Raw genomic sequence first — 23,689 nt, 5'->3', positions numbered from 1 at the left:
CTCCACAACCACCAAGCCAATTCTGTATCCGATTGATTTAAACCTTCTGGACCAGCCTAGCGTGCAGGAGCTTGTCAAAGGCACTGCTCAAGACCATGTACCCAGCATCTATTGCTCTGCCCTTGTCCATCCTCTTGGCTGTGGCCTAAAATGAAACAGCAAACTTTGAGAGACAGGATCTTCGATAAATGAGGCCACACTGATCATCTCTAATTGTTTCTTGCATTTACAAATGCAAATTAATCCTGTTACCTCAGAATTCCTTCCAGTAGATTTCCCATCACTGATGTCAGGCCCACAGTATATAGTTCCCTAGCTTGTCCTAGTAGCCTTTTGTAAATAAAAGGGCAACATTAACCATCCTCCAGCCTTCTGATATTTCACTCTTGGCCAACAAAGATGCTTGTATTGATGAGAAATAAGACCTCACCCATCACCCAGACCTCCACACATAACACTGTTCCTAACTGGATCCTACTCTCTCCCTGGTTGCCCTCTTGCTTGAAATATACTTGTGGAATCTTAGTTTTCTCCTTGACTTTCATTGATATCTCATGATCCCTCTTTGCCCTCTTAACTGTACTTCTAAATCCCTTGTATTCCTCAATGGACCCACTTGATCCCAGTTGTCTGTACCTGACATGTTCCTCCTTTCTCCTGACCAGAGCCTCGATGTTCCTGATCAACCAGAGTTCCCCAGTCCTGTCAACCTTAAAGGAAAACTGGAACTTGTCCACTCTCTCTCTTTCAAAAGTCACCCATTTGCTAGCAACCTCTCTCAAGCGTTGATTAATACAGAATGAGATATCCCTCTTTTGAGGAATGAGAAGAGGAGGGAAAATCTGAAAGATCGGACGCTGTTTGTTTAAAAATAAATAAATTTTGTACGCTCTCCCTGTGACTGCATGTGTTGCCTTGGAGTGTTCCAGTTTCCTCCCACCCTTTGAAACGTATCGGGATTGGAGGTCAATGAGGTGTAATTGGGTGGCATGAGGTCATGAGCCGGAAGGGCCTGTTATTCTGCTCAATTTCTAAAGTTAAAAAAAATCTAAACCGAGCAATTATCACCATTCAGCACGAGAACTAAGCGGTTTCATTTTCAAGAGCAGTATAAGTTAGTATTTAATTTTTTAATATAAATATCATTACATTCTTTAATCAGTGTTTTCTTTACACTAAACAGCTACCATAATCTATGAATATTATCTATTGAGCTCAGTGTGAAGTATTGTGGAGCCTTTTAGTGCCTAACTGTGTCAAACTGTTTCAAGTTGTTGTTCATTGTGAAATGCCTGGAGAAAAATGCACTCCTGCTAACTAAGCATATTGTCCAAAAGGAGAACTTCATTCTTAGTAATTCCAACATGCTAAAAAGCTTGTTTTATTGTTCTGATATTTAGCTTGTTTCTCATTGAATAGTCTCTTGCTTTTGAGCTCAAGGTGATGGTTTTATTGCTTTCTCTTTTGAACCATTTCACCACTTATGTACAATGAAAAATGCTAACTTTCAATTATTAAATTGAATGGAATAGCCTGCCTCAAAACTATGACAAGACAGCAGGTTGGAAATGGAGCCTTGTGTTGGTAATTTGAAGACATTATGGCAATTTCACACCCCTGTGTTCATTTTCATTCATCACCGTTACTCCACAGGAAAAGCTCATGCCAAGAAATCTGGAACAGGTTGAGTCCTGGCTATTGCCAGACCACAGAAAATGCTGGAAAACTGAAATTGACCCCCGAAGGGAACCCCCTATGTAAACATATCAAAGGTAGAACAAAGCTTAAAATAGGAAATAGTACTGTGGGGGTGACACGGTTAAGTTAGCGCAGCATCTTTACTGCATCAGCTTTCTGGACCAGGGTTCAAGCATTGTACACACCAATTTATAATTTGATTGAAGAATGCAGAAATAACGTGAGTATTTCTCAAGGAGATGACAAACCATACTAGCAGTATATATTTGTGACTAAGTTAGTGCAACTACCTTCACAGCGCTAATGTTCAGAACTAGGGTTCAAGCCTCGCGCTGTCTTGTAAGGAGTTTGTACTGACAGCAACTGATTCAAATGGTAGTTGCCGGACTACAGAGCGACAGATAAGAGAGGTACAACCTGTATAGGGTACAGGTGTTTAGCATTAGACTAAACCTGGTTTTCTAGATATTCTATAAATGCTATCTATATTTAAGGCTTAATGACCTGTGCAGAATAGGATGCTACAACGGTGAATTTGAGCGTTGGATATTATTTGGGAAACCTTGATGGGAAAAGGAAGGAAAAAATGCATCTTTGGTTCCTTGTACCAAACGTTTGACTTAAGCAGAGATGGGTGTGTGGAAATGAGTACAGCTTTGGCCAATACGCGTCACTACATTTCATGCTGTTGGCCAAGGGAAAATTTTCCTGCTGAATTGGAAATAGAAGCATTAAGTTAATTGACTAAACTTTTGATGTTCCTTTTCCTTTTGGTTGAGGAATGATGAAGGAGCACTGTGTTAATGGTACGTTTTGATGACATTGTAAACAATGTTTTAATTTGGATGTCCAGGAAACCCAATAAACAATAACAAGCTCATTTTAAGTGGCACTCAATGTAACAAAAATATCCCAAGGGACTTTTCAGCAAATACATATTAGGGCAACCGATCAATGATTTGGTCCGAACATCTCAGTAAAAGGGGTAAAAAGGTTCAGGGAATAAATTCTAGAGCTTGGGGCTTTGGCAGCTGTCATTGATGGAGTGATTAAAATTCTGACTTGGCGGATTCAGATTCAATTGCAACAATTAATTTTCTCCAGAATCAATACAGTTTAGCACAGGAAATGGTTGAGGAACTTTCCATTCATATGTTCTTCCAAGTGAGTTATGAATAATGTTATCATACTGCTGTGCTTGAGACAGGGAACTCCCAACTGTAGATCCCTTCACTAATACAGATAAATGGTTAGAAATTTTGGATATTTTAACTGGTGTGTGGAGGTCATTTACTGTGGTTGTGAATGCCACTGGTTGAAATAAAATTTAAGGATCTGCAGTTTTTATAGAATGAAATGAAACTTCTTTCTTCCATAGCAGAACCGTCCGACGTGCTAGTTGTTTTCTTGCTGCTTTCAGAAGGTCATAGCTTAGCTTCAAGCTCCATGCTAGGGTGAAGGCTGTTGTGAAGGTGTGCACTGTGTGCCTTCTGTTGTCTGAGATGTAACAAATGGTCTCACGTGCTGCAGGATTGTTTTCCACTAATCATTTTAAAAATAATGGCGTATCATTAATCTGTCAGAGAGTTCACTTTACACAAATGTGGTATTTCCCTTCAACGGACTGAACAAGTGCTCAATATGAGCTGTTACATTAATGAACAGAAAGTGCAGAATTTTCCACAACAACTCACCTGTTCAAGAACAATAGGGATTGCCAGCCTCTTGACGCACATTACTTACAGGCCTTCTTGGATGCGTCTTTTACACTGTGGCACAATAACAGCTGAGGATGTACAAAGGTCTGAAAGAGAGTGTTGGGGAGACATCAATGGAGGATTCAGGGTTAAAGGCCAAAGCCAGAATATTGATTTTGAGATGCAAGTTGAAATCCCAGCATTAACCCTTTAACTGCCAGATCATTATAAAGCAGGCGGGAAGATTCAAGATTCAATTTAAAACTGTCCTATTACATTAAATTCCTTTTTGCCTTCTGCAAGGCAGACAGATTCACCACCAGCAGAAAGTGCTTAAGCACCTCTTACATTTCGTACAGTCAAATTTCGAGTCAGAGAAAGAGAAGCAAAAGAGAGCCCCCCCCCCCCCCCCACCAAAGTCATCAGTGTCCATGCAGCCACACAGAGTCCAGTCCAAACCATTGAGAACCCGAGCTCCAGATCTGAACCTCCAACACGGTCAGGGACCCCTTGGCACCCCCTCACATCCCCGTTTCGATACCTGGTACTCCTCCGGCTAGTCTGAGCCAGTCTCCAGCAGTCCGCAGCTTCTTTGGGTTCCTTGTCTTGAGTCGCCAGCAGCCCACCACTTGCACTGGTCCTTCAGCTGCAGAGCCCCCTCACTGATCTGCCTCTGTGGTCACAGTCCCATGGTTGGTCTCTTCTGCTTCTCCTTCTCAGACTGTCGTTTGGTCATTTGCTTTATTCCAGATTTATTATTTCATGTTGGATTTAAATTCCGTGGTTTTCATCTCGCATCTCGCAGTCAGCTTGGGATCACTGCATTACCCTTTAGCCCCCAATCCTCCATTGCTGTTTTCCAGATGACATTCTGTTTCCACTCTCAGTCTCACTCTGCATTTTCTTCACACTTTCCAACATTCTTCACCGAAGAAACTCTGCCATCTTTACACAGTCCAGCCTTTGTGCGTCAGCTGATTCACAGTAATGTTGTCGACTGCCTACTGCCCTCTGACTTGGCCTTGGCAAGCGTTTGGTTCGCAGGAAGTTAGGAATAGATAATAAATGCTGACCCAGATAGCGATGCCTGCATCTTGTAAACGAGTACATTTGAAAAATGGTAGGCATATAATTGACCTTGAATTGGATGTTGGCCAGGCAAAGGCAGAAATATTCTTCAATTACAAGTCCTGGGTTGAATGAAAATGCAAAAACCTCTTTGCTTGATCTTGATGAACTTTGACAGAGGTGTTTGAGAATTTCAGTGACTTGTCCATATCAAACATCAGTCTGTTATAATGTGCATTAACTGTACAGCATTAGTTTTTAGTTCTTGGCAGTATTATTAAATGACAAAACATGACAATAACTTTGTAAAATAAAATATTGGCACAAAGTAACATCTCTCACAACCATCTTTCAACTGCACTTTTTCAACAGACACAGATACAGAATACTCTGATATCTTGCATCCTATGCATACAAGCACTTTTTAAAACATGTAGCTATTTGTGTCTGTCTTGATGGTTGTAGGATGATCGTAATTTATTGAGTGGGTGATGTACAGTTTCTCCTAAAATTGCAGAACTTGAAGAGAAACTGTAAAAGAGGGTTACAACCAATCTGAATTGTTCTTTCTGATATCACTGAGGGCTACTGCTCGAGGTATCAGTACAATGTTTTAATGCTCAGACATTAGATTTTATAGTTTTCTGAACGAAGATTGTAGAAGTTAAGATGTTTCATTGTTTGAATACTGTAGAATTAATTTTATAGTGTGATATTTGAGGCCCTGTGTTTCAGTTCTGCATCCTCTGTTACCAAAATTTTGATGTAAACTTTTAACATCTGAACTACTTTTTTTTTTAAATAAAACATTAAGCCGATTTTAAGAGTGCCTCTGTCATCTTTTAGCGAGTAAATAGTAAATAAGCCTAACCTAGACTATCAACAGTCCAGAAACCAATCTTTCGGGAAACTTGTACATTGTTGCACCATAGCAGTCAGGACAATGCTATTACATTGCCAGCGACCCGAGTTCGAACCACCACTGTCTGTAAGGAGTTCGTACAAACCTGCGAGGGTTTTTTTCCAGGTGCTCCAGTTTTCTCCCACATTCCAACAGCGTGGGAGGCTAATTGGTCAAGTGGGTGTATTTGGCAGGGCGGGCTCTTGGGCCAGATAGGTATTACCATGCTGCATGTCTAAATTGAGATAAAAAATTAATGCTTAGATGATGATAACAGCTGCATAAGGGTATTAGAATGTAATTGATTTAAAGTTTTTGGGGTAATTTGTGAAATTAGTTTAATGATCTCCAACTTTACATACTTATGCTTGACGACTTGATGTCAACCAATGAGCTGGATGCAGGATTGGGTGTACAGTATGTCTGGTCTTACAGAAAGCTTCTATTGTATAATTTTACACCATTGTATAATTTGTCTTTAGTAAAGAGCAGAGGAAGTAGAACTTAGAAGTGAAGCAGCGCACCCCCTCCTCCCCCCAATCTAAGCATGGAATGAGGAATGATTACACACCATACGTTCTTCAGTTTTCAGTCACTTGTGCCAGTGGTATTACCAGGCGTGACAGACAATGTGATTATCCAATTGTCTTGAAACCGCATATTCGCTGAAGCATTTCTTTTAATTAATGAAGGTGTTTACGTGATCAAACTGTTTTAAATTATTTTCAAAATTGGATAACAAAGCAAGCAGCAGATGGTTTTCATTGTTAGAAAGCAGGAGTAGGCGAATTGACCCTCGTATCTACTCTGCCGCTCAGTATTATGCTTGAACTTGATCAAATCCAATTTCCTATTCTGTGTATATTATCCTTTGATTCCCTAACAAAATGTAATCTCTCTTAATGGGATTGCCTCCAGAGGATGTTAGAATATTTCTATTGAATCTGTTCTCAGGAATTAATCTAAACCCAGTATACTATGCCCTTAATTGTGCATACAGTACACCATTTGTAGCCTCAGGAAAACCCTATCCAATTGAAGCAATTTTTTACTCTGCACCCAACTTTGTGCAATAAATGCTAAAATACAATTTGCCTTCTTAATTAATGTATTTGCTTTTTTGCCATGAATACAAAGATGCCCCAAATCCCTCTGAATGTTCCTATTTCTACATTCCATATTTTTTAATGGAATCATTGAATTTGTGTTCTTGTCACACCCCTGATGTTTACTAGTTAAGAGGGACTCATGACCGGTTTGTACTTAAATGGAGACCAACTGACCGTACTAAGTGGAGTAGGCTCATTGCTTGGGGAAACGCATCCAACCACAGGACTGGACTTGTCCAAACTGGAATCTCGGTCATTGCAGGTTCTTCAAAAAACATAATATAGTAAGTTTCCTGCCAAACATTCCTCTATAATACTCCATCTGCTACCTTCCTGTCTTGTATTTTAACTGTTTTATATTTGTTTCTTCCCTTCTTCCTCGTGCTGCACCTTCCCAACCACCTTTAGATAAATTACCCTTAGTCCCCTCACCGTATTAGTTCGTATGGATTGTAAGTTGAGATTCAGCACATTTGTTCCCAGCGTCTGCAGATTTTCTTGTTTAACTCTAGCTGAGATTGACTCTGATTCTTGTAATCATCAGTTGTTCCTTGCCATCCTAAAAATATAATGATCATTCGTCCTCTTAGTGACCTGTGTAAACCATCATAAATGTTCTGCGTTAAGAATGGTAAAAATTCATGGAGGACTAAAGATGAACCATTCTACTTGTGTTATTTAGATATGAAATAATCTGTAATTATAGGTCAAATTGTTTCAGGAGGTAGGAGGGGTGTATATCGTATCGCCTAATGATGTTCCCAATTGGTTGATTGGTTGCAGTTTTGTTAGAGTTATTATATCGGGGATTGTTCCTGCTTCTAAGAGGGTTCGGCTCAATTTTTCGTTTCTACTTCCTACCCTTATAAATTCTTATAAATAGATAGCTTCACTTTAATTACTGTTGAGAGAAGTTTGATTCCTAATCATTAAAAGGAAAAGCCTTGCTCTTGAATATAGTAAAGTTGATGCAGATGTGAGGGATGCAATGTTTTGAACACACACAGCTTGTATATCTGTGTGCATTTTCATTCCTTAGAAAATTGCAGTTTGGGAATAAAATGCTTCCAAGTATATAAATTTGGTTTTAATCTCTTCTCTAAATGTCCTTGTTTTACTGTGCTTGATTCCAAAGTAGGATGCATCATCTGAATTCCTAATTACTGTTCATTGTAGACATCATTACTTGTGGTTTTCTATCTTGGTAGTAAATGCTATATAGTCTTAACCTAATTTTGTTCTTCCCAAGATTGTGTGGTGGAGCTTATTCTATCTATGCATGCTCGAAATGTACCATATATACTCGTGTAATCATCAAATTTTTTGGACCAATTTTTTCTGGGCCAAAAAAGGAGGGGGGGTTAATTTTTTTTTTTACACGCGGATCAAACTTATGACCTCATGAAGTACCCATGTCGTTTCAGGCATCAGGAGCTTGGATGGTCGGGACAGGGTGGTAAGTGTGTGATCAGAGCGTCAGAAGCACAGATGGGCAGCAAGTTGGGGGAGGATCTGAGGCTGGGAGCTTGGATGGGCAGATGGCCAGAACGTCATGAACTCCGGTTGGCCAGGCCTTGTGTCCGCTGCCAGGATGTCAGAAGCTCGGATGGGCAGGCAGTTGGAGACAAAAATGAGGGGGGGGGGGGTCAACATTTACATGGGTCATATAAAACACCCAATTTTGAGCCACAAAAGGGAGGGGGAGGAGGTTTCGACTATTGCACGGAATTGATGATTCTACAAGTATATATGGTACTTGTATCAGCAGTTTATTTTTGGTATGTACCATTATGAGGTTAATAACATAGCGTTTAAGGTAAAATCACTATTTAAGTTAGATTGCTGGTTTGTTTATTTTGTATCCAGAAGAAAGAAAATCTTTTAAAGCCTGGATTCTCTTTGCACCTGCTGAGCCCTTACTCTGTGTTCTGGACTACCAGGTTCAAGTGACATAATTTTTACAGTGCTGTTCTAACTATTGCCCTTCCAGCCTAAAATCATTCCAAATGCAATATGTGGGATTTGTCTAAAGGGTAGAGAATCCAACAAGAAAAACAAACCTGAAGCACTCATACACTGCTCCCAGTGCGACAATAGTGGTAAGTTGGCCTGAGTCAGCCAGTGAAATCATTTTGTCTTGAATGTAACATCTCATGCATTGAAAACATCTTTGCTTTGAAAATAATTGTCAGTGAACTGGCTAAAAAGATACTTGTCTGTTAATAGTGAATTGTTACCTCAGATTACTCGTGATAAATCATTCAGTTGTACAATACAAATAAAAATATGCAAATATCTTTTTACTTTTGGGTATTGGTGTGTAAGAGAAGACGACCTGAAGGGTAAACTGTATATTTTTTTCATATATTTGATTGAGGAATTGGTATTGCTTTAAAGGTACAATTCATTCCAAAATAAATCTTCAGAAATCCTTCTGTTAAACTTAAAGTGTATTGTCTAGTCTCCATTATCACAAAAATCAACAAAGATCTTTAACATTGCAAAATAATTTTGTGACTGATCTCGTGAATGTGCTTTCACTTGTGACAAATCCATTCCCAGGCCCCTTCCTGTTAAATCTCAATGAATAGAGAAAGATGGTTGCCATAAATATGTGTGTATAATGCATTTTGAGTATAATGTGACCCCCATTTTTGAAGGGAAAAAGGGAGAAAAATTTTACCCCTTGTAGAATTCGACCCCCTCCCCTCACCTGTCCAATAAGCGCTGCCATCTCTCTTCCCCTTCGTCTGCCCAATTCGCACTTCCGTCTCTCTTCCCCTTGTCTACCCGATTTGCGCTGTTGTAAATATGCGTGTATAATGCGACCCCCTACTTTGAGTACAAAATTTTTCACATTATACACGCATATTTATGGTTAATGTGGATCTCACTAACTTGATATTGTTGAGGTTCAACAGCTCAGATCATGTTAAGAGCAAATTAACTCAGTATGTGAGTAGATAAAGAGGTAAGAAGATGCTGATGCAGTGAGATGAAAGGGAGGAGCTTTAATATTGGCAGCTAGAGTGAGTTGCTTTTTTGGGACAAACGGTAGTAGAATGGTTCAGCTAATAGAATGGCTGCCTCATGGCTCCAGTGACAAAGGTTCAATTCTGACTTGTGCCGCTCTCATTGTGGAATTTGCACGTCCTCCCTGTGATTGATGGGATTTCTTCCAGGTGCTGTGGTTTCCTCCCAAGTGCCAAAGATGTGAGCTGGTTGATTAATTGACCCTAGGCTAAGTGGGAGAATTTGGGGAAAGTTGATGAGAATATGGGATGAACTTTGTAAAAAATGGCATTGGTGTCGAATCAGAGGATGAGTGAATGAATAAGGGTTTATTGTCATTTATAATGTACAGATCCAATGAAAGTCTTGCTTGTAAATGGGTGCTCAGTGGCCAGTGGGATTGAGTGGGTTCAAAGGCCAATCTCCATGCTGTTCCACTCCCTGTGGAGGATAAATACTGGAATAGATATGTTGGGCTGAATTACCTTTTTCTCTGCCTTAGGTTTCAGCATTAACTTAAAAAAATGTAGAGTAAACTTGCAAGTTGTAGCTACTGAAATTGTAAAGGTTTCAGGATAATGATTTTAAATCACTTTTTCACTGATCTTATTTTGAGTGGATAACATGCTGATGCTTCCCTTAGGTCATCCATCCTGTCTGGATATGTTTTCGGAGTTAGTGGCTGTAATAAAAACCTATCCGTGGCAATGTATGGAATGCAAGACATGCATCGTCTGTGGTCAGCCGCATCACGAAGAGGAAATGATGTTCTGCGATAAGTGTGACCGTGGGTATCACACCTTCTGTGTGGGAGTCTCTGCCATCCCTTCAGGTAACTTGCATCAGACAATAAATTAAAGTAACTCCTAATTGATATATTTTGCTGTGAGCTAGAACGATCATCAGGACTGAAAGGTTGACAGATAAAATTATTCAATACACGAGAAAACTACCTTCAATTTTCGATTGGTGCATTTCCAAAATATTATTGATGGTTTACTTGCATGTGACTTGATAGCAAGAACAGAGTTATTTTATTGTGGAATACACAATGCCTGATTCCATAGGACTTGGTCCTGTTAATTGTTTTGTGCATTTAAATACTGTGAATAACTCATGATGCTATTAAGAAATACAGTAAAATCCCCATTATCCAGCACTTACAGGGATCACAGATGCTGGAAATGCAAATTTTCCGGTTGACTGAGACTCACTCTTACAGAGCCTAATACACCTGTATTAAGAATACATCATTTAAAAGACAAAAGACAGTGCAAAATGTAAAGTAATTTGAAAAAAATTATATCGTAGTCTTTAATTATGTAAACTTCATTTTAATCAAGTGATTCCCGTAACTTATAAATTTTAAATTTGCACTAACCATCATAATTGACCCTTTCCTCAAGTTGACAGATAAAGGTAATAGCTAATAGTAGTAAAGATATAGACTCTTAACTTTGAAAGAGTCACCCCAGTGGTGAGCAGCTCTTCATTCTGGTGTCCCGGTCAGGCCTTCGGTGCAACCTGACTCACCTCCACGCAAATGTCGCGGTCAGGCCCTCAGTGCACCTTCCTTTAAATTTGAACCCCATTCGCTGACACTGTAACAGCTATGCTAACCATACCACTGTCATAATTAAACCCCTCCTCCAAGTTTACAGATAAAGCCTTACCAATAAGCTTAATATTAATAAAGATAAAATCCCTTACCAGGAAGGGATAAGGAAACGCTTTGGGAGAGTCACCCCAGCAGCAAGCAGCATCGGCCGGCTCTAATGCTACCATTTTATTCAAACTCAACTTTATTCAAACAGCTGCTGTGGGCGGGGCATGACCAGGGCACTCCGCTGGCTGAATGTTTGCTCCCAAGGAATTGTGTGTATTTTTTATTGCTAGTTGATTGAGTTTCCAATTGATTGAGTGCAATATAATGGGGATTTTTACTGTACAGGTAACATGGCAAATGGGATTTTTATACTTTTAAAAACTCCACTTAAGTTTTACATTTAGCATTAGTTTCAGCTCTTTTATTTTCTTTTTTATATAGATTGATAGTGAACAATTTGTAAGGAAGCCAAATAGACTGAGAGCTAATATTGAACAGTCTCTACGTGTTCTTGATCTTTTGAGTACAGTAAGTTCCCAGTAATCCTAGTTATGTGAGTACTCACTTTTAACATTATCCAACCTTCTTTCAGGTCGTTGGATTTGCGATTGCTGTTCAAATGTCCCTCCCACAACTAAGAAAGGGTCTCGGAGAGGAAAGAGCAACAAAGAAGGTTAAAGGATGGAACCAGTCCAGGAATAGTGGCTATATTAAAGTCTCCAATTCAGCATTGGTCACTTACCAGTGACAAGAGCTTTCAGGATCTCACTCTGTTTTTATAAATATACTTTGTACGGAAATTATTTTGAACTAAATAAAATGACAGGTTGAAATGGTTGCAGGTGGTTGAGTGGATTTATTTTTAGGTGACATTGTGCAAACTGGATTGTTAAGCTGAAAAGGTGAATCAGTCTCATGAATAAGGCCTTAATTCTCTTGTTTGCTTTGTAAATTATGGGCAATGTGCATCTAAACCCTTTTTTAAATCTATCTCTACTCCATATTTTATACCCTAATCTTTCAGTACTGAAAGCTTGAATTAGCTAAATATTTTTAGATTTAATGCTCCAATTATCCTTTTTTTTGCACAAACTTGAACTGTGAATATTTATATTTATTATCTCAGCACATTGTAATTCTATTTATATTCTTGGTAAATCGTTCATAACTGTGCGGCTGCAGCAAGGAAGAATTTCAGTGAATGTATATAATAATAAACATCATATTCCAGAAAGGCAACTAGATTTCTTCCATCCTTGTGCTTGAGATTACTTGTCTCAACACCTCTACCCACCTTTGCACGAAGGACGTAACTTCTGTCTACTGTATAAGTACTATGTATAGCAATCTCCCTCAATGTCAGCAAGACTAAGAACTACTCAAAGTCCTCAACAAGAGCCTGCTCCCATGTCTGCAATGGGGCTTAGATGGAGATAGTAGACAGCTTTAAGTTCCTGGGAGTAAATATCTCCAACTATTGTCCTGGGCCAACAACGTTGATCCAATGGCCAAGCAGGTGCATCAACACTTGTACAGGAGCCCAAGGAAATTTGGCATGTCCCCCCTGTCCCTCAGCAACTTCTATAGATGTACCATCAAGAATATTCTATTACTGCTTGTATGGAAGCTGTTCTGCCCAGATCATAAGTGTGACAGATTATGTTATATTTTGTATTGTATATAGATATGTTTTAAAGGAGATAAATTGTGTGTGGGGGGGAGGGGGGGTTAGTGTAGGTCATAAAAAGATATAAAAACTTCACAAAACAGGTCTCATTTAAGATGCCAGAGCTCTGCTCAAGCCAGACAGTCCAGGCTCCAGGTGCCTTCGCAAAAACTTTGAAGAATGCCTATAGAGACTCTACAAGTAGGTGTTAATTGGACAGGCTGTGGAGTAATGGATTATTGTTTTGGAAAGCAACAGATGAAAGGACTGAGAAGATTGAGTCCAGTGCTGCAGTCTGTCTGAATGCAGTTTTAAGAGGGTTATGTGGTTTTCTCTGAGTGAGAGAGAGAGAGAGAGAGAGAGAGAAAATTCAGTTCTACAGTTCAGCAGCAGTAGCTGGGACTGGAACAGGACAAGCTGGTTGAAGAACCCCATTTTGAAGATGGGCTGTGAGTTCAGCCTGTTCAAAGCCCTTGTCCATACAAGAGGAGATGGCTGGTTGTTTCATGTTTCACCTGAGATGAGGGAAACTGAAAAGGAATTCTGTGGTGTCCTGAAAGAAAGAGGTTCTCATCTGGAAAACCCTGATAGGGCAAATTTCTTCAGCAAGACACTGAAGTGGCTGATTGGAAGGAATCAGTTTGTGTACAACAAGCAACAATCTCTCCCTGAAAACCAACAAGAACCTTCCTCAGCGGTAATCATTTACCTTTCAAGCACCAAAGCCTGGTGAAATTCATGTTAAATTCTATGCACAGTATAAGAATTGTCTGATACTGGTGAACTATAGAGGAATGAGAAGTAAGATTGGACTGTGAATTAAAGAACTTTTCTGAATGTGCACTTAGAATTAGAAGGGGGTTAAGTTAATAGTAATAAGTTAAAGTTTGATCCTGTCTTAATGTTTAAAGATAATTAAAAGCAACCTTTGTTTAAGTAACCGTTTGTGTGAATTTGGTGAATTTCTATTGCTGTTGGGTTTTGAGGTCCTCTGGGCCCGTAACATTTGGGGATCCGTAACACAAGAAACTGCAGAGTTGTGAACTCTCCTCAGACCACAAACATCGCTTCCCTCCATTAACTACATTTACACTTCCCACTGTCTTGGAAAATCAGCCAACATTAAAAAAACACAACCCACTCCACCTCCACTTTTCAATCTCTGAATGGGAAGAAGAGTCAAGAGTGTGAAATCATATACACCACATTCAAGGACAGATTCTTTCCTGCTACCATCAGACTCCTGAACAAAACTAACATGAATAAAGTGATATTACCCTTGATTTCTCACGATAACTCTTCTACGTTTTATTCTACTGTATGTACATATGGATAGACCTGCTGGTTAGTACACAAAACAAACCTTTTCGCTATCTCTAGGTCATGTGATAATAAACTTGAACAATGCAATTAAACAGATATTATTTTAAACATCTCAGCTGTCTATAAAATTATGATAATTGGATGTTCTACAATAGTTCTTCAATTTACTACCTCCATGCGCTAATTTCAAGATCCTCCTCAAAGCCTACCACTTTGGTCACCTTCCATAAGTCTCAATTCTCGTGGCTTTTTTTCTTTGTCATCCCATTTACAAATCATTTTAAGATGACACTGTTATGTGCAAATTGCAAATAGATTTACTGTTGAAAATGTGGTTCTCCAAAATCAGAGCTACATCATGACATAAGAAGTATTTTAAGGGAGGTGATTATGCTCTCATTATTCCAATTCTAATCATTTTCCTGTGGCAGGTCATACTATATGTACATGCCAGGTTCCTAGTATAGGGTAACAAAAGATCCAGGAGTTGTATCACCCAAAGATCTAATCAGAAGCCCCACATTGAAGAAAGCAATAGTAAGAGCTGATGTGGCAGGCTGAATGGAGGGAGATGGGGTCAAAACTAGTGCATAAATCGAGACGGGAGCCATTTCAGCATTTGCATCAGATAGGAGCAACTAGCTTTTGAGCGTTCACTAAGTCACTTTAAAAATCAGTGATTGGTACGAAGGTAAGAACAGGACGGTTGAGCTCCTGGGTTGTGTCGTGTGCTATGAATTGTATAACTGGGGGTAGAACTTGAACTTGGGTGAGGTGTGGTTCTTGTCTCTTCAGAAGGTCATGGCATCGGAGAGAACTTAATTAGGGCTTCTGCTAGCAAGATGGAACTTCCCTCTCCCTGCGGCTGTCCTTGAGCCTTTGTCAGTTTTAATCCCATCCAACAATACCTTAGAATATCCTTTTTCATTGTGGCTGTCCAGGATCACCACTCCAATATGCCTTTTGAAAAATCCTTATTTATCAGCATGCTACTGTTGATTGCTTTAACCCTTCCCTTCTTTCTCTCTCTGTCCTTTCAAGATGCTGCATGATAACTTGCCTCTTCTATTAGGCTGCCCAGCTCTTTAGGGCTCTATCTTTTTTTTAATCGTTCTATGAATATCTTAGACTGTTTCCCTCTATTCAAGGTACAAAGTGCTTTTGGCTCTGAATAATAACGTGTCAAGTCTTACTTCAGGACTTGCATGTTGTTGGGACATTATATGTGCTCTTTAAGCAATTTTCCAGAACAGGATCATGGTTCTGAAGGGTTGGAAATTTCTGCCTTATTGTATTCTATTGAAGTTTCCTTCATAATAAATTTCACAGTTTCCCTCCTGAAAATATCACTTATGGAATATAAACTCTATTTTTGAGTCATCCAATGTTGTTCCAGTATTTAATGAAAAATGAAAGATTTTCCAAGACAGCATTCCACTATCCCCTCATTTCCTCAAATATTTCTGGATGCGTTCCATCTACTCTTATTACTGGATAAATGTTCAAGTAGTTAAGTTGAGCCATTTTTAAAAAGTGCTATTTCTCTTTATTGGATACATTTATCAAGCAAATAATTCTGAATGCTAACAATTTAACTTAAATTATTGTTTGAAATACCTATTTTATGTTTATACCATCAACTTGTTTTTTTCTCTAACAGATTTCAGCTTTCTTATTTGATGAAGCATCTCATATTCTACATGATCTAGCCAGCACGATTAAATCTTAAGTCCTTAAGTCCCATTCAACCAGTATTTCACTATTTGTTTGACTTGTATCGGAACCAGGCTGGCCACATCTCATTTTTAAAACCCTCATTCATTTTCAAGTTCCTCCGTAGGGTCACCCCTTCATCCTTGCAATGTCCTTCAACGTCCTATCTCCCTGAGATAGTGCACTTTAATTCTGATCTTATGCACATTCAACTGCTTTCAAAATACATTTTCAAAATGTGTTTGAATCACTGCACTTATTCTAATCCAATGTTTTAAGGAGTGCGTGAATTGGCCAGTTGATCCATTAAGAGCGCTCTGCCATCTAATAAGATTACGGTTGATCTGATTGAAATCTCTGCGTCACTTTGATTTAATTGTGATTATTTTTACCGTCTTATCAAGAACTTATCCACCTATTTTAAAAATGTTAAGACTCTGCTGTCATCCTCTGACAGGAAGAGATTTGCAAAGTCTATAAACCCTCCTGGAGAAAATAAATCCCCTCTCTCTTAAATGATGATCCCTTACTTTTGAACAGTAACGACTCATTCTGGATTCTCCCACAGAAGGACATGTCCTCGACATATCCTCTTCAAGATCAAGGCCCTTCAGGATTATTTCTTTTTCTCCTAAATTCATACCTGAAGGAAGGTTTGGGAGGATGCAGAATAGCTCAGGTGAACAATAAGGTGAGGTTGGACAAACTTGGATGTTTTCTCTGGAACTTTGGAGGGTGAGGGGGTGACCTGATAGAAATAAATAAAATAATGAGATAGAGTGGAAATATTAAAAACGAGAAGCCTATATTTACGGTGAGGGGGAAAGTTTAAAAAGTTTTCGGAGGCCTGTTTTAATGTGCACAGAGAGTGGAATGCTCTTCTGAGGGAACTGATAGAAACACATACAGTGCCAACAGTTAAGAAGCATCAAGACTGGCAGTGAATAGAGAAATAAGTACTATGTGCAGACAAATGGCATGACTTTAGATCAGTGAATTAATGGATGAAAAGCCTATTCCTGTGTTGCAATATTTGGTTCAATGCACCATACCCGTGACATGGTCACTTCATTGCTTGATATAATTTTATTACTTTTGTATTTCATTTCCCTAACAATTGTAAAAACATTATATTGACTTTCCTAATCACTTACTGCAGCTGATACTAAACTTGGCGAATTATGCTTGAGATCACAGTTTATCTGATTGGAACTGGATCTCAAGACTCTGCAATATCACATTATTTAGATACTAAGCTTTCTTTTTCTTTGCACTGATGAAATTGATATTGATTAGCTGTTTCCAGATATTTGCAACACTCATGTAACCTATCCCTGTGGTTTACCCATACCCATTTCACATTTTTCTTTCTAATCTCTCCTTGTATTATCAGTCCATAACATTGTGAATGTGTACCTGGACCTGAAGTGAAGAGGCAGAAATGTTTCCAATCCCATCATGATGGCTGGGCAATTTTAAATTCAGTGGTGAAATATGCACTTGTTTCAAACCTTTCTCAACGAAATCTGCTATTCTTACCCAGTCTGGTAATTGCATGCAACGAACTGCCACTCAATCTGCATTCCTGTAAATAAACAAAAAGAAATTGCTTGTTGTCATTGGATTTAACTCTTTTCCAGAAATTCTGAAGGCATTCCCTAAAATATACCATTCCTTGACCAAGCTCTGTTCATCTTTTCTGATATTTCCTTTGTGTCTAATGTTTGGCCTGGAAGTCAGCCTGAAGAAAACTGAGGTCCTCCATCAGCCAGCTCCCCACCATGACTACCAGCCCCCCCACATCTCCATCGGGCACACAAAACTCAAAACGGTCAACCAGTTTACCTATCTCGACAGCACCATTTCATCAGATGCAAGGATCGACAATGAGATAGACAACAGACTCGCCAAGGCAAATAGCGCCTTTGGAAGACTACACAAAAGAGTCTGGAAAAACAACCAACTGAAAAACCTCACAAAGATAAGCGTATACAGAGCCGTTGTCATACCCACACTCCTGTTCGGCTCAGAATCATGGGTCCTCTACCGGCATCACCTACGGCTCCTAGAACGCTTCCACCAGCGTTGTCTCCGCTCCATCCTCAACATCCATTAGAGCGCTTTCATCCCTAACGTCGAAGTACTCGAGATGGCAGAGGTCGACAGAATCGAGTCCACGCTGCTGAAGATCCAGCTGCGCTGGGTGGGTCACGTCTCCAGAATGGAGGACCATCGCCTTCCCAAGATCGTGTTATATGGCAAGCTCTCCACTGGCCACCGTGACAGAGGTGCACCAAAGAAAAGGTACAAGGACTGCCTAAAGAAATCTCTTGGTGCCTGCCACATTGACCACCGCCAGTGGGCTGATATCGCCTCAAACCGTGCATCTTGGCGCCTCACAGTTTGGCGGGCAGCAACCTCCTTTGAAGAAGACCGCAGAGCCCACCTCACTGACAAAAGGCAAAGGAGGAAAAACCCAACACCCAACCCCAACCAACCAATTTTCCCCTGCAGCTGCTGCAACCGTGACTGCCTGTCCCGCATCGGACTTGTCAGCCACAAACGAGCCTGCAGCTGACGTGGACTTTTACCCCCTCCATAAATCTTCGTCCGCGAAGCCAAGCCAAAGAAGAATATTGAAATGTAGCTTGAATTTGTTTATGAATTGTAATACCATATCAATGTCAGTGGGACTTGATGAAGGCCTTTTTCATTATGAAAAGAATCCTCAACTGCCGTTGAAAACTTGGTTTCGCATGAAAAGGTCTTCTGTATGGGTGGATAACATGGATACTCCACACAAGCCAAACGTTGAGAAGATTTCACACAAACACTTTTGCATGTTGCTTTGTCTTGAGCCTGCCAAAATGAAGTGCCAGAATATGCTGATAGTTCAAACGGTGTAACAGTGCTCGGTGCTATTAAATCAAGCGTGTTCATCAAAATAAAATGTATTTGCCCAAAGAGCAGAGTTAGAAGATGCGACAAGTAAGAAAACATAAAGCAAAGAATCCACATTGTTGATACTTGCTACCAAAATACATTAATGACTTACTGGAATGGACAAAGGTTGGGAAAGGATTTGAGTGACAATGATGTGCCAGAAAGGAGGAAAGACAAATGATATTGACAGAAGAGTCTACAGGTCTAGAAATGTAAGGTTTATGCTTATTGATAATGTGCCTGTAAGCAATATTTTCCTTGGATATAAGGCAACCTCTACTCGGTTAATTTTTACACTCGCTCTGCATACAGCTGGCGTTAGCAGGATGAAAATTTGTTTGCTCCTAATGACTGATGCCCTAAAATAACTTTGTACAGGATTATCTCCATTCCTACTAGACAAGGATCTATTATGTGAAGATAAGCACAAATTCAACTGATTTGAAATGTGTATTAAATGGGACAAAATTGTGCTCCAAGCAAGGGAGCACCCCTGACACAAAGAAATCTATCCCTTGTTTTAAACATGCAGAAATATCCACAGATGCTGACAAAAGATTGACTTTCAACAGAGCTTTACACTCAAAAGCAAAGCACTGGAGATATTGGAAATCTGGAATATAAATCAAAAATGCTGGAAGATCTCATCAGATCATACAGCATTGGTGGAGAAAGAAACAGAATTTATTGTTAACCTTTCGTTAGATGGGAAGATGGTCCTGACCTGAAATGCTCACTCTTCTTTCCGTAGAAGTTGTTGGACCATGCTATTTTCTATTTAACAGTGTCAGCTAATCCTCAGCAAAGCTCAGACAAAAGAATAATGCTTCGGATTTAAATTCGGTACAACTTTGCTGTATATAAAGTAAAATTATGGTCATGTTTCCTTTCTAAAATCTTTATTGCAATATTAATTGAACCCATAGTGAGAGCACTGAATTGATAAGTGATTCAGATTTGGACAGAGTAGAGTCAGTGAATAATTTATCATTTAGTCAACTTGGGTTTATTTGGTTATTTGTAACTGCCCAAAAGGGTAGAAAAAAATTCTGCCTGACCCAACATGACTATCATTAACTTCAATGGACAAGAATTTGTATTTAAACTCAAGGTGATCTGAAGAGGGCTCCCTTGCACAGTTTTTGAGAACTGTTATCATGGAGACTGCAGGTTAAGGCTAAAATCTACATCCAGAACGAAAGCTTTGGCACTCAGCTGAGAGATGGGCTACCTAATTTCTCTCATGATTTGGTCTTAATCATTCATATGGCAGCATGTTTGGCACAGTGGTCAACACAAAGCTAGCGATTGGGACCAGGGTTCAAATCCCACGCTGCCTGGAAGGAGTTTGTACCTTCTCCCCGTGTCTGCATGGCTTTTCCCCGGGAGCTTTCGTTTTCTCCCACCGTTCAAAACGTACCGGGGGTGGAGGTTAATTGGGTGTAGAAATTGGGCAGCCTGGACTCATGGACGTGTTACTGTATGTCTAAATTTTTTTAATTTATAAGAAAACCAATTCAAGAATTTTTAGAAATTAATCTTAATTTAGTGGATAATAAATTTTATTTTGTGGGATGCTTTGAAAGCTTATTTAAGAGGTCAGTGTGATAGTACAGACCTATCACCAATGTATATAGTGTATATAGTTACAGTATCTAGACTGTGCTTACACCGATTGGCTGAGAGCTTAGCTACGCCTACTGACTGGGCCTTAAAGGGCTGTGTCCCTAGCCAGGTCGGATCATTCCGGACTGGTCGGCCACCTGTGAAGAGCTCCTGTCTTTTGCTAATAAAAGCCTTGGTTTGGATTATCAAGTCTTTGGTTCTTTCGACGAGCTCTACAGTCAGATAATGTTATTCAGCTAAAATTAAGAAGGATTATACTAAAGAAGTTGATCAATTGGAAAGAGAGAGAGAGTTTGGAAAAAGATTTGCAGAGAAATGCCTTATGATGAGAAAAATGAAAAGTTTAACAAAGAAGAAATTTTATGATCTTTCCTTCTTCATGAAGCTCCATAGAACCTACCTCTTTAAACTATTGTGACAATAAATGCTGACCACACCATTGATGCCCGGATCCTGCAAAATAAATATTAAAAAAAATAAGTGGTTAATAAACACAGAGAAGGAACCTACTCCTGCTGTATGACTCCTAAGATCATGCAACAGTGGTTACAGTCGAAAAATTCTGGCTAGTAAATCTACTAATTTGTTACCATACTCCTCCAGCACGAGTATTTTCCAAAATATTTATTGTGTCTTGAGAGGCTTAACAGCTTGAATTTTATATTCTTTTGTTTTATAATATTGATTGATCAGTTGATCCTTCATATGCTCATTTCAAAGGAAACCGATTATTCTGCTTTAAGATTGATTTCTGGGATGAGAAGAGATGAAGTGCTTCCCAAACATTCTCAGGCTGCCGCCCCCTTGGCTCCCAGGCCACATCCCTAGTGCACACGCACACATGCAACGAACGAACACGCAACAAACGAATGAACACACGCCACAAGCACACACCTCTTGGTACAAGGTCATCTGCAAATTTCAAACAGCAATAGTCTAACACTATAAACCACCGCCACGGCCAACCACACCACCACTCCACTCACCGGAGCTGCAGATACCATCTCCTACCAGTATCCAGGCCCTGGTTGCCAACCCAACGGAACTTCCAACGCCACCGACCCCCACCCCATTCCAGGCTCTGACCCCCTACTCACCGCAGTTTCTGATGTCACCACTGCCGACTCCAGCACTGGACCTGCAGAAAATGCCGGAGCATTCCTCGCTGACTTGTCCCATGTGGCTCCCGACACAGACGGCATCTGGATCCATGATCTCTCTATTAGATCCAACTCCTCCTTCCCTAACCTCCCACTACTCCACCCCCATCCCCCTTCTACCCTTCTCTTCCCCCTCTCTCCTTTTCCCATGCACTTCCCTAACCCTCTCCTCCCCAACCCTTGTCCCCAGCCAATGCCCCCCCAACACTCCTCCCCCTCCAACCTCTCCCACTTCTCCATCCTTGACATCTCCAACCCTCCCCTTCCCCCCAACACCCTCCACCACACCAACTTCCACTCTGACCCTTACCTGGTTTTTATCATCCCATCTGACCTTCCCTTCTTGGAGGAGCAGCACTCTATCCTTACCCACACCTCCTCCATGCTCTGCTCATCTGCCCTAACCCCCCCCCCTCTCCAAGAAACAATAAACATAGAATCCCTCTTGTCCTCACCTACCACCCCACCAGCCTCCAATCCAAGACATTACCCGCCGGAATTTCCGGTACTTACTGCAGGACCCCACCACCAGACACATTTTTCCTTCTCCTCTCTCAGCCTTCCAAGGGAGTCACAGAGAGAGTGGTCCCTATGGAAGCAACACTTCACCTGTACCTGCAAAGAACTAATTTACTGCATTCAGTGCTGTGGTGATACACCACAGGGGGAAACCTGTGTACCTGCAGAAGAGCACTGGAGGAAAAGGCAACACCTGGCCTGCTGTCAATCAGCCAACCTGAATGGACCAAGCCCCACCCGGTCAGCTGCCAATCACCCTCCAGGATATAAGCTAGATCCAACCCCTCAAGGTCAGTCTCAGAGCTTTGCACAGCACTCTCACAGCCAGCTCTGTGGAAGTTTATGTAGAATAAAGCCTATTGAACAGAGTTTATGTTTTGTGTCTTCTTTCTGCTTGATAGCACAGGTCCACCCTCTGTGGCCTTCTCTGCATCAGAGAGACTGGTTGTAGATTGGGAGATCGCTTCACCCAGCACCTCCTCCCTGTACCCAACCATTTTAATTCTGAGTCACACTCTCAAGCTCACATGTCTGTCCATGGCCTTTCACACTACCCCACCCTGACCACCCGCAGATTGGAGGAATAATGCCTCATTTTTTGTCTGGGCACCCTCCAACCCCATGGCATGAACATTGAGTTCACTGCATTCCAATAATAAGTTTGTCTTTCCCCCCTTCCCCCTTTAACCAGCTATTCCAGTTCCTACTTCCTTTCTCTCTCCACCTAGCGTAGACTCCTCCCCCCTTCCACCTATCATCTCCCACCCTCACTGTTCATTATTATATAACATATAACATATATAACAATTACAGCACGGAAACAGGCCATTAGGCCCTTCTAGTCTGCACCGAACCAAACACTCCTCTCTAGTCCCACCCACCTGCACAATGACCATAACCCTCCACCTTCTCATCTATATACCTGTCCAGCTTTTTCTTAAATAATAAAATTGACTCTGCCACCACCATTTCTCCCAGAAGCTCGTTCCACACCGCTACCACTCTCTGAGTAAAGAAGTTCCCCCTCATGTTACCTCTAAACCTCTGCCCCTTAACTCTTAACTTATGTCCTCTTGTTTCAATCTCTCCTACTCTTAACAGAAATAGTCTATCCACAAAGACCTAATCTGCCCAATCTCTCCCTGTACTCTAGATGCTTAAACCCAGGTAACATTCTGGTAAATCTTCTCTGCACTCTCTCCACTCTGTTTATATCCTTCCTATAATTAGGCGACCAGAACTGCACACAGAACTCTAAATTAGGCCGCACCAATGCCTTATACAATCTCAACATCACTTCCCAACTCCTATATTCCATGCAATGATTGATAAAGGCCAGCATACTAAAAGCCTTCTTCACCACCCTATTCACATGAGTTTCTACCTTCAGGGAACGATGTACCGTTACTCCTAAATCCTTCTGCTCTTCTGTATTCATCAATGCTCTCCCATTTACTACGTATGTCCTGTTCTGATTCTTCTTACCAAAATGAAGCACCTCACACTTATCAGCATTAAATTCCATCTGCCATTTTTCAGCCCACTTTTCTAAGCAGCCCAAATCCCTCTGCAATTCTTGAAAACCTTCTTCATTATCCACTATTCCACCTATCTTAGTATCGTCTGCATATTTACTAATCCAATTCAC

At 40.4% G+C, this 23,689-nt stretch overlaps 2 protein-coding genes across 7 annotated transcripts in view; one reads left to right on the top strand and one right to left on the bottom strand.

Annotated features, from left to right (window-relative positions):
* Window positions 1-6,985, bottom strand: part of LOC138760342 (endoplasmic reticulum membrane-associated RNA degradation protein-like) — a 157,987-nt gene extending 151,002 nt beyond the window's left edge. Inside the window, exons 1-4 of one of the 2 annotated variants that reach the window (XM_069930796.1) lie at window positions 6,906-6,985; window positions 6,648-6,738; window positions 5,471-5,599; window positions 3,393-3,502 (exon numbers count right to left, since the gene is read on the bottom strand). The gene's annotated coding sequence lies outside the window, so the exon portion shown is untranslated. Of the gene's footprint in view, window positions 1-3,392; window positions 3,503-3,936; window positions 4,407-5,470; window positions 5,600-6,647; window positions 6,739-6,905 lie in introns of those variants that run through there. The other variant, XM_069930795.1, reaches the window with a different exon arrangement.
* Window positions 1-11,928, top strand: part of phf10 (PHD finger protein 10) — a 95,955-nt gene extending 84,027 nt beyond the window's left edge. For 2 of the 5 annotated variants that reach the window (XM_069930803.1, XM_069930804.1), the window contains exons 10-12: window positions 8,464-8,572; window positions 10,129-10,317; window positions 11,684-11,928. In XM_069930803.1, the coding sequence (XP_069786904.1) occupies window positions 8,464-8,572; window positions 10,129-10,317; window positions 11,684-11,769 (384 nt within the window). In that variant the 3' untranslated portion in view covers window positions 11,770-11,928. Of the gene's footprint in view, window positions 1-665; window positions 5,283-6,599; window positions 6,758-8,463; window positions 8,573-10,128; window positions 10,318-11,532; window positions 11,620-11,683 lie in introns of those variants that run through there. The other 3 variants (XR_011355548.1, XR_011355549.1, XM_069930805.1) reach the window with 3 other exon arrangements.
* Window positions 11,929-23,689: the final 11,761 nt, after the last annotated feature.

The sequence above is a fragment of the Narcine bancroftii genome, chromosome 4, assembly GCF_036971445.1.
Source record: "Narcine bancroftii isolate sNarBan1 chromosome 4, sNarBan1.hap1, whole genome shotgun sequence".
In the NCBI taxonomy this organism is placed as follows: domain Eukaryota; kingdom Metazoa; phylum Chordata; class Chondrichthyes; order Torpediniformes; family Narcinidae; genus Narcine; species Narcine bancroftii.
Note: the sequence above shows the minus strand (reverse complement) of the source record. Positions and strands in the feature narration are given on the sequence as shown.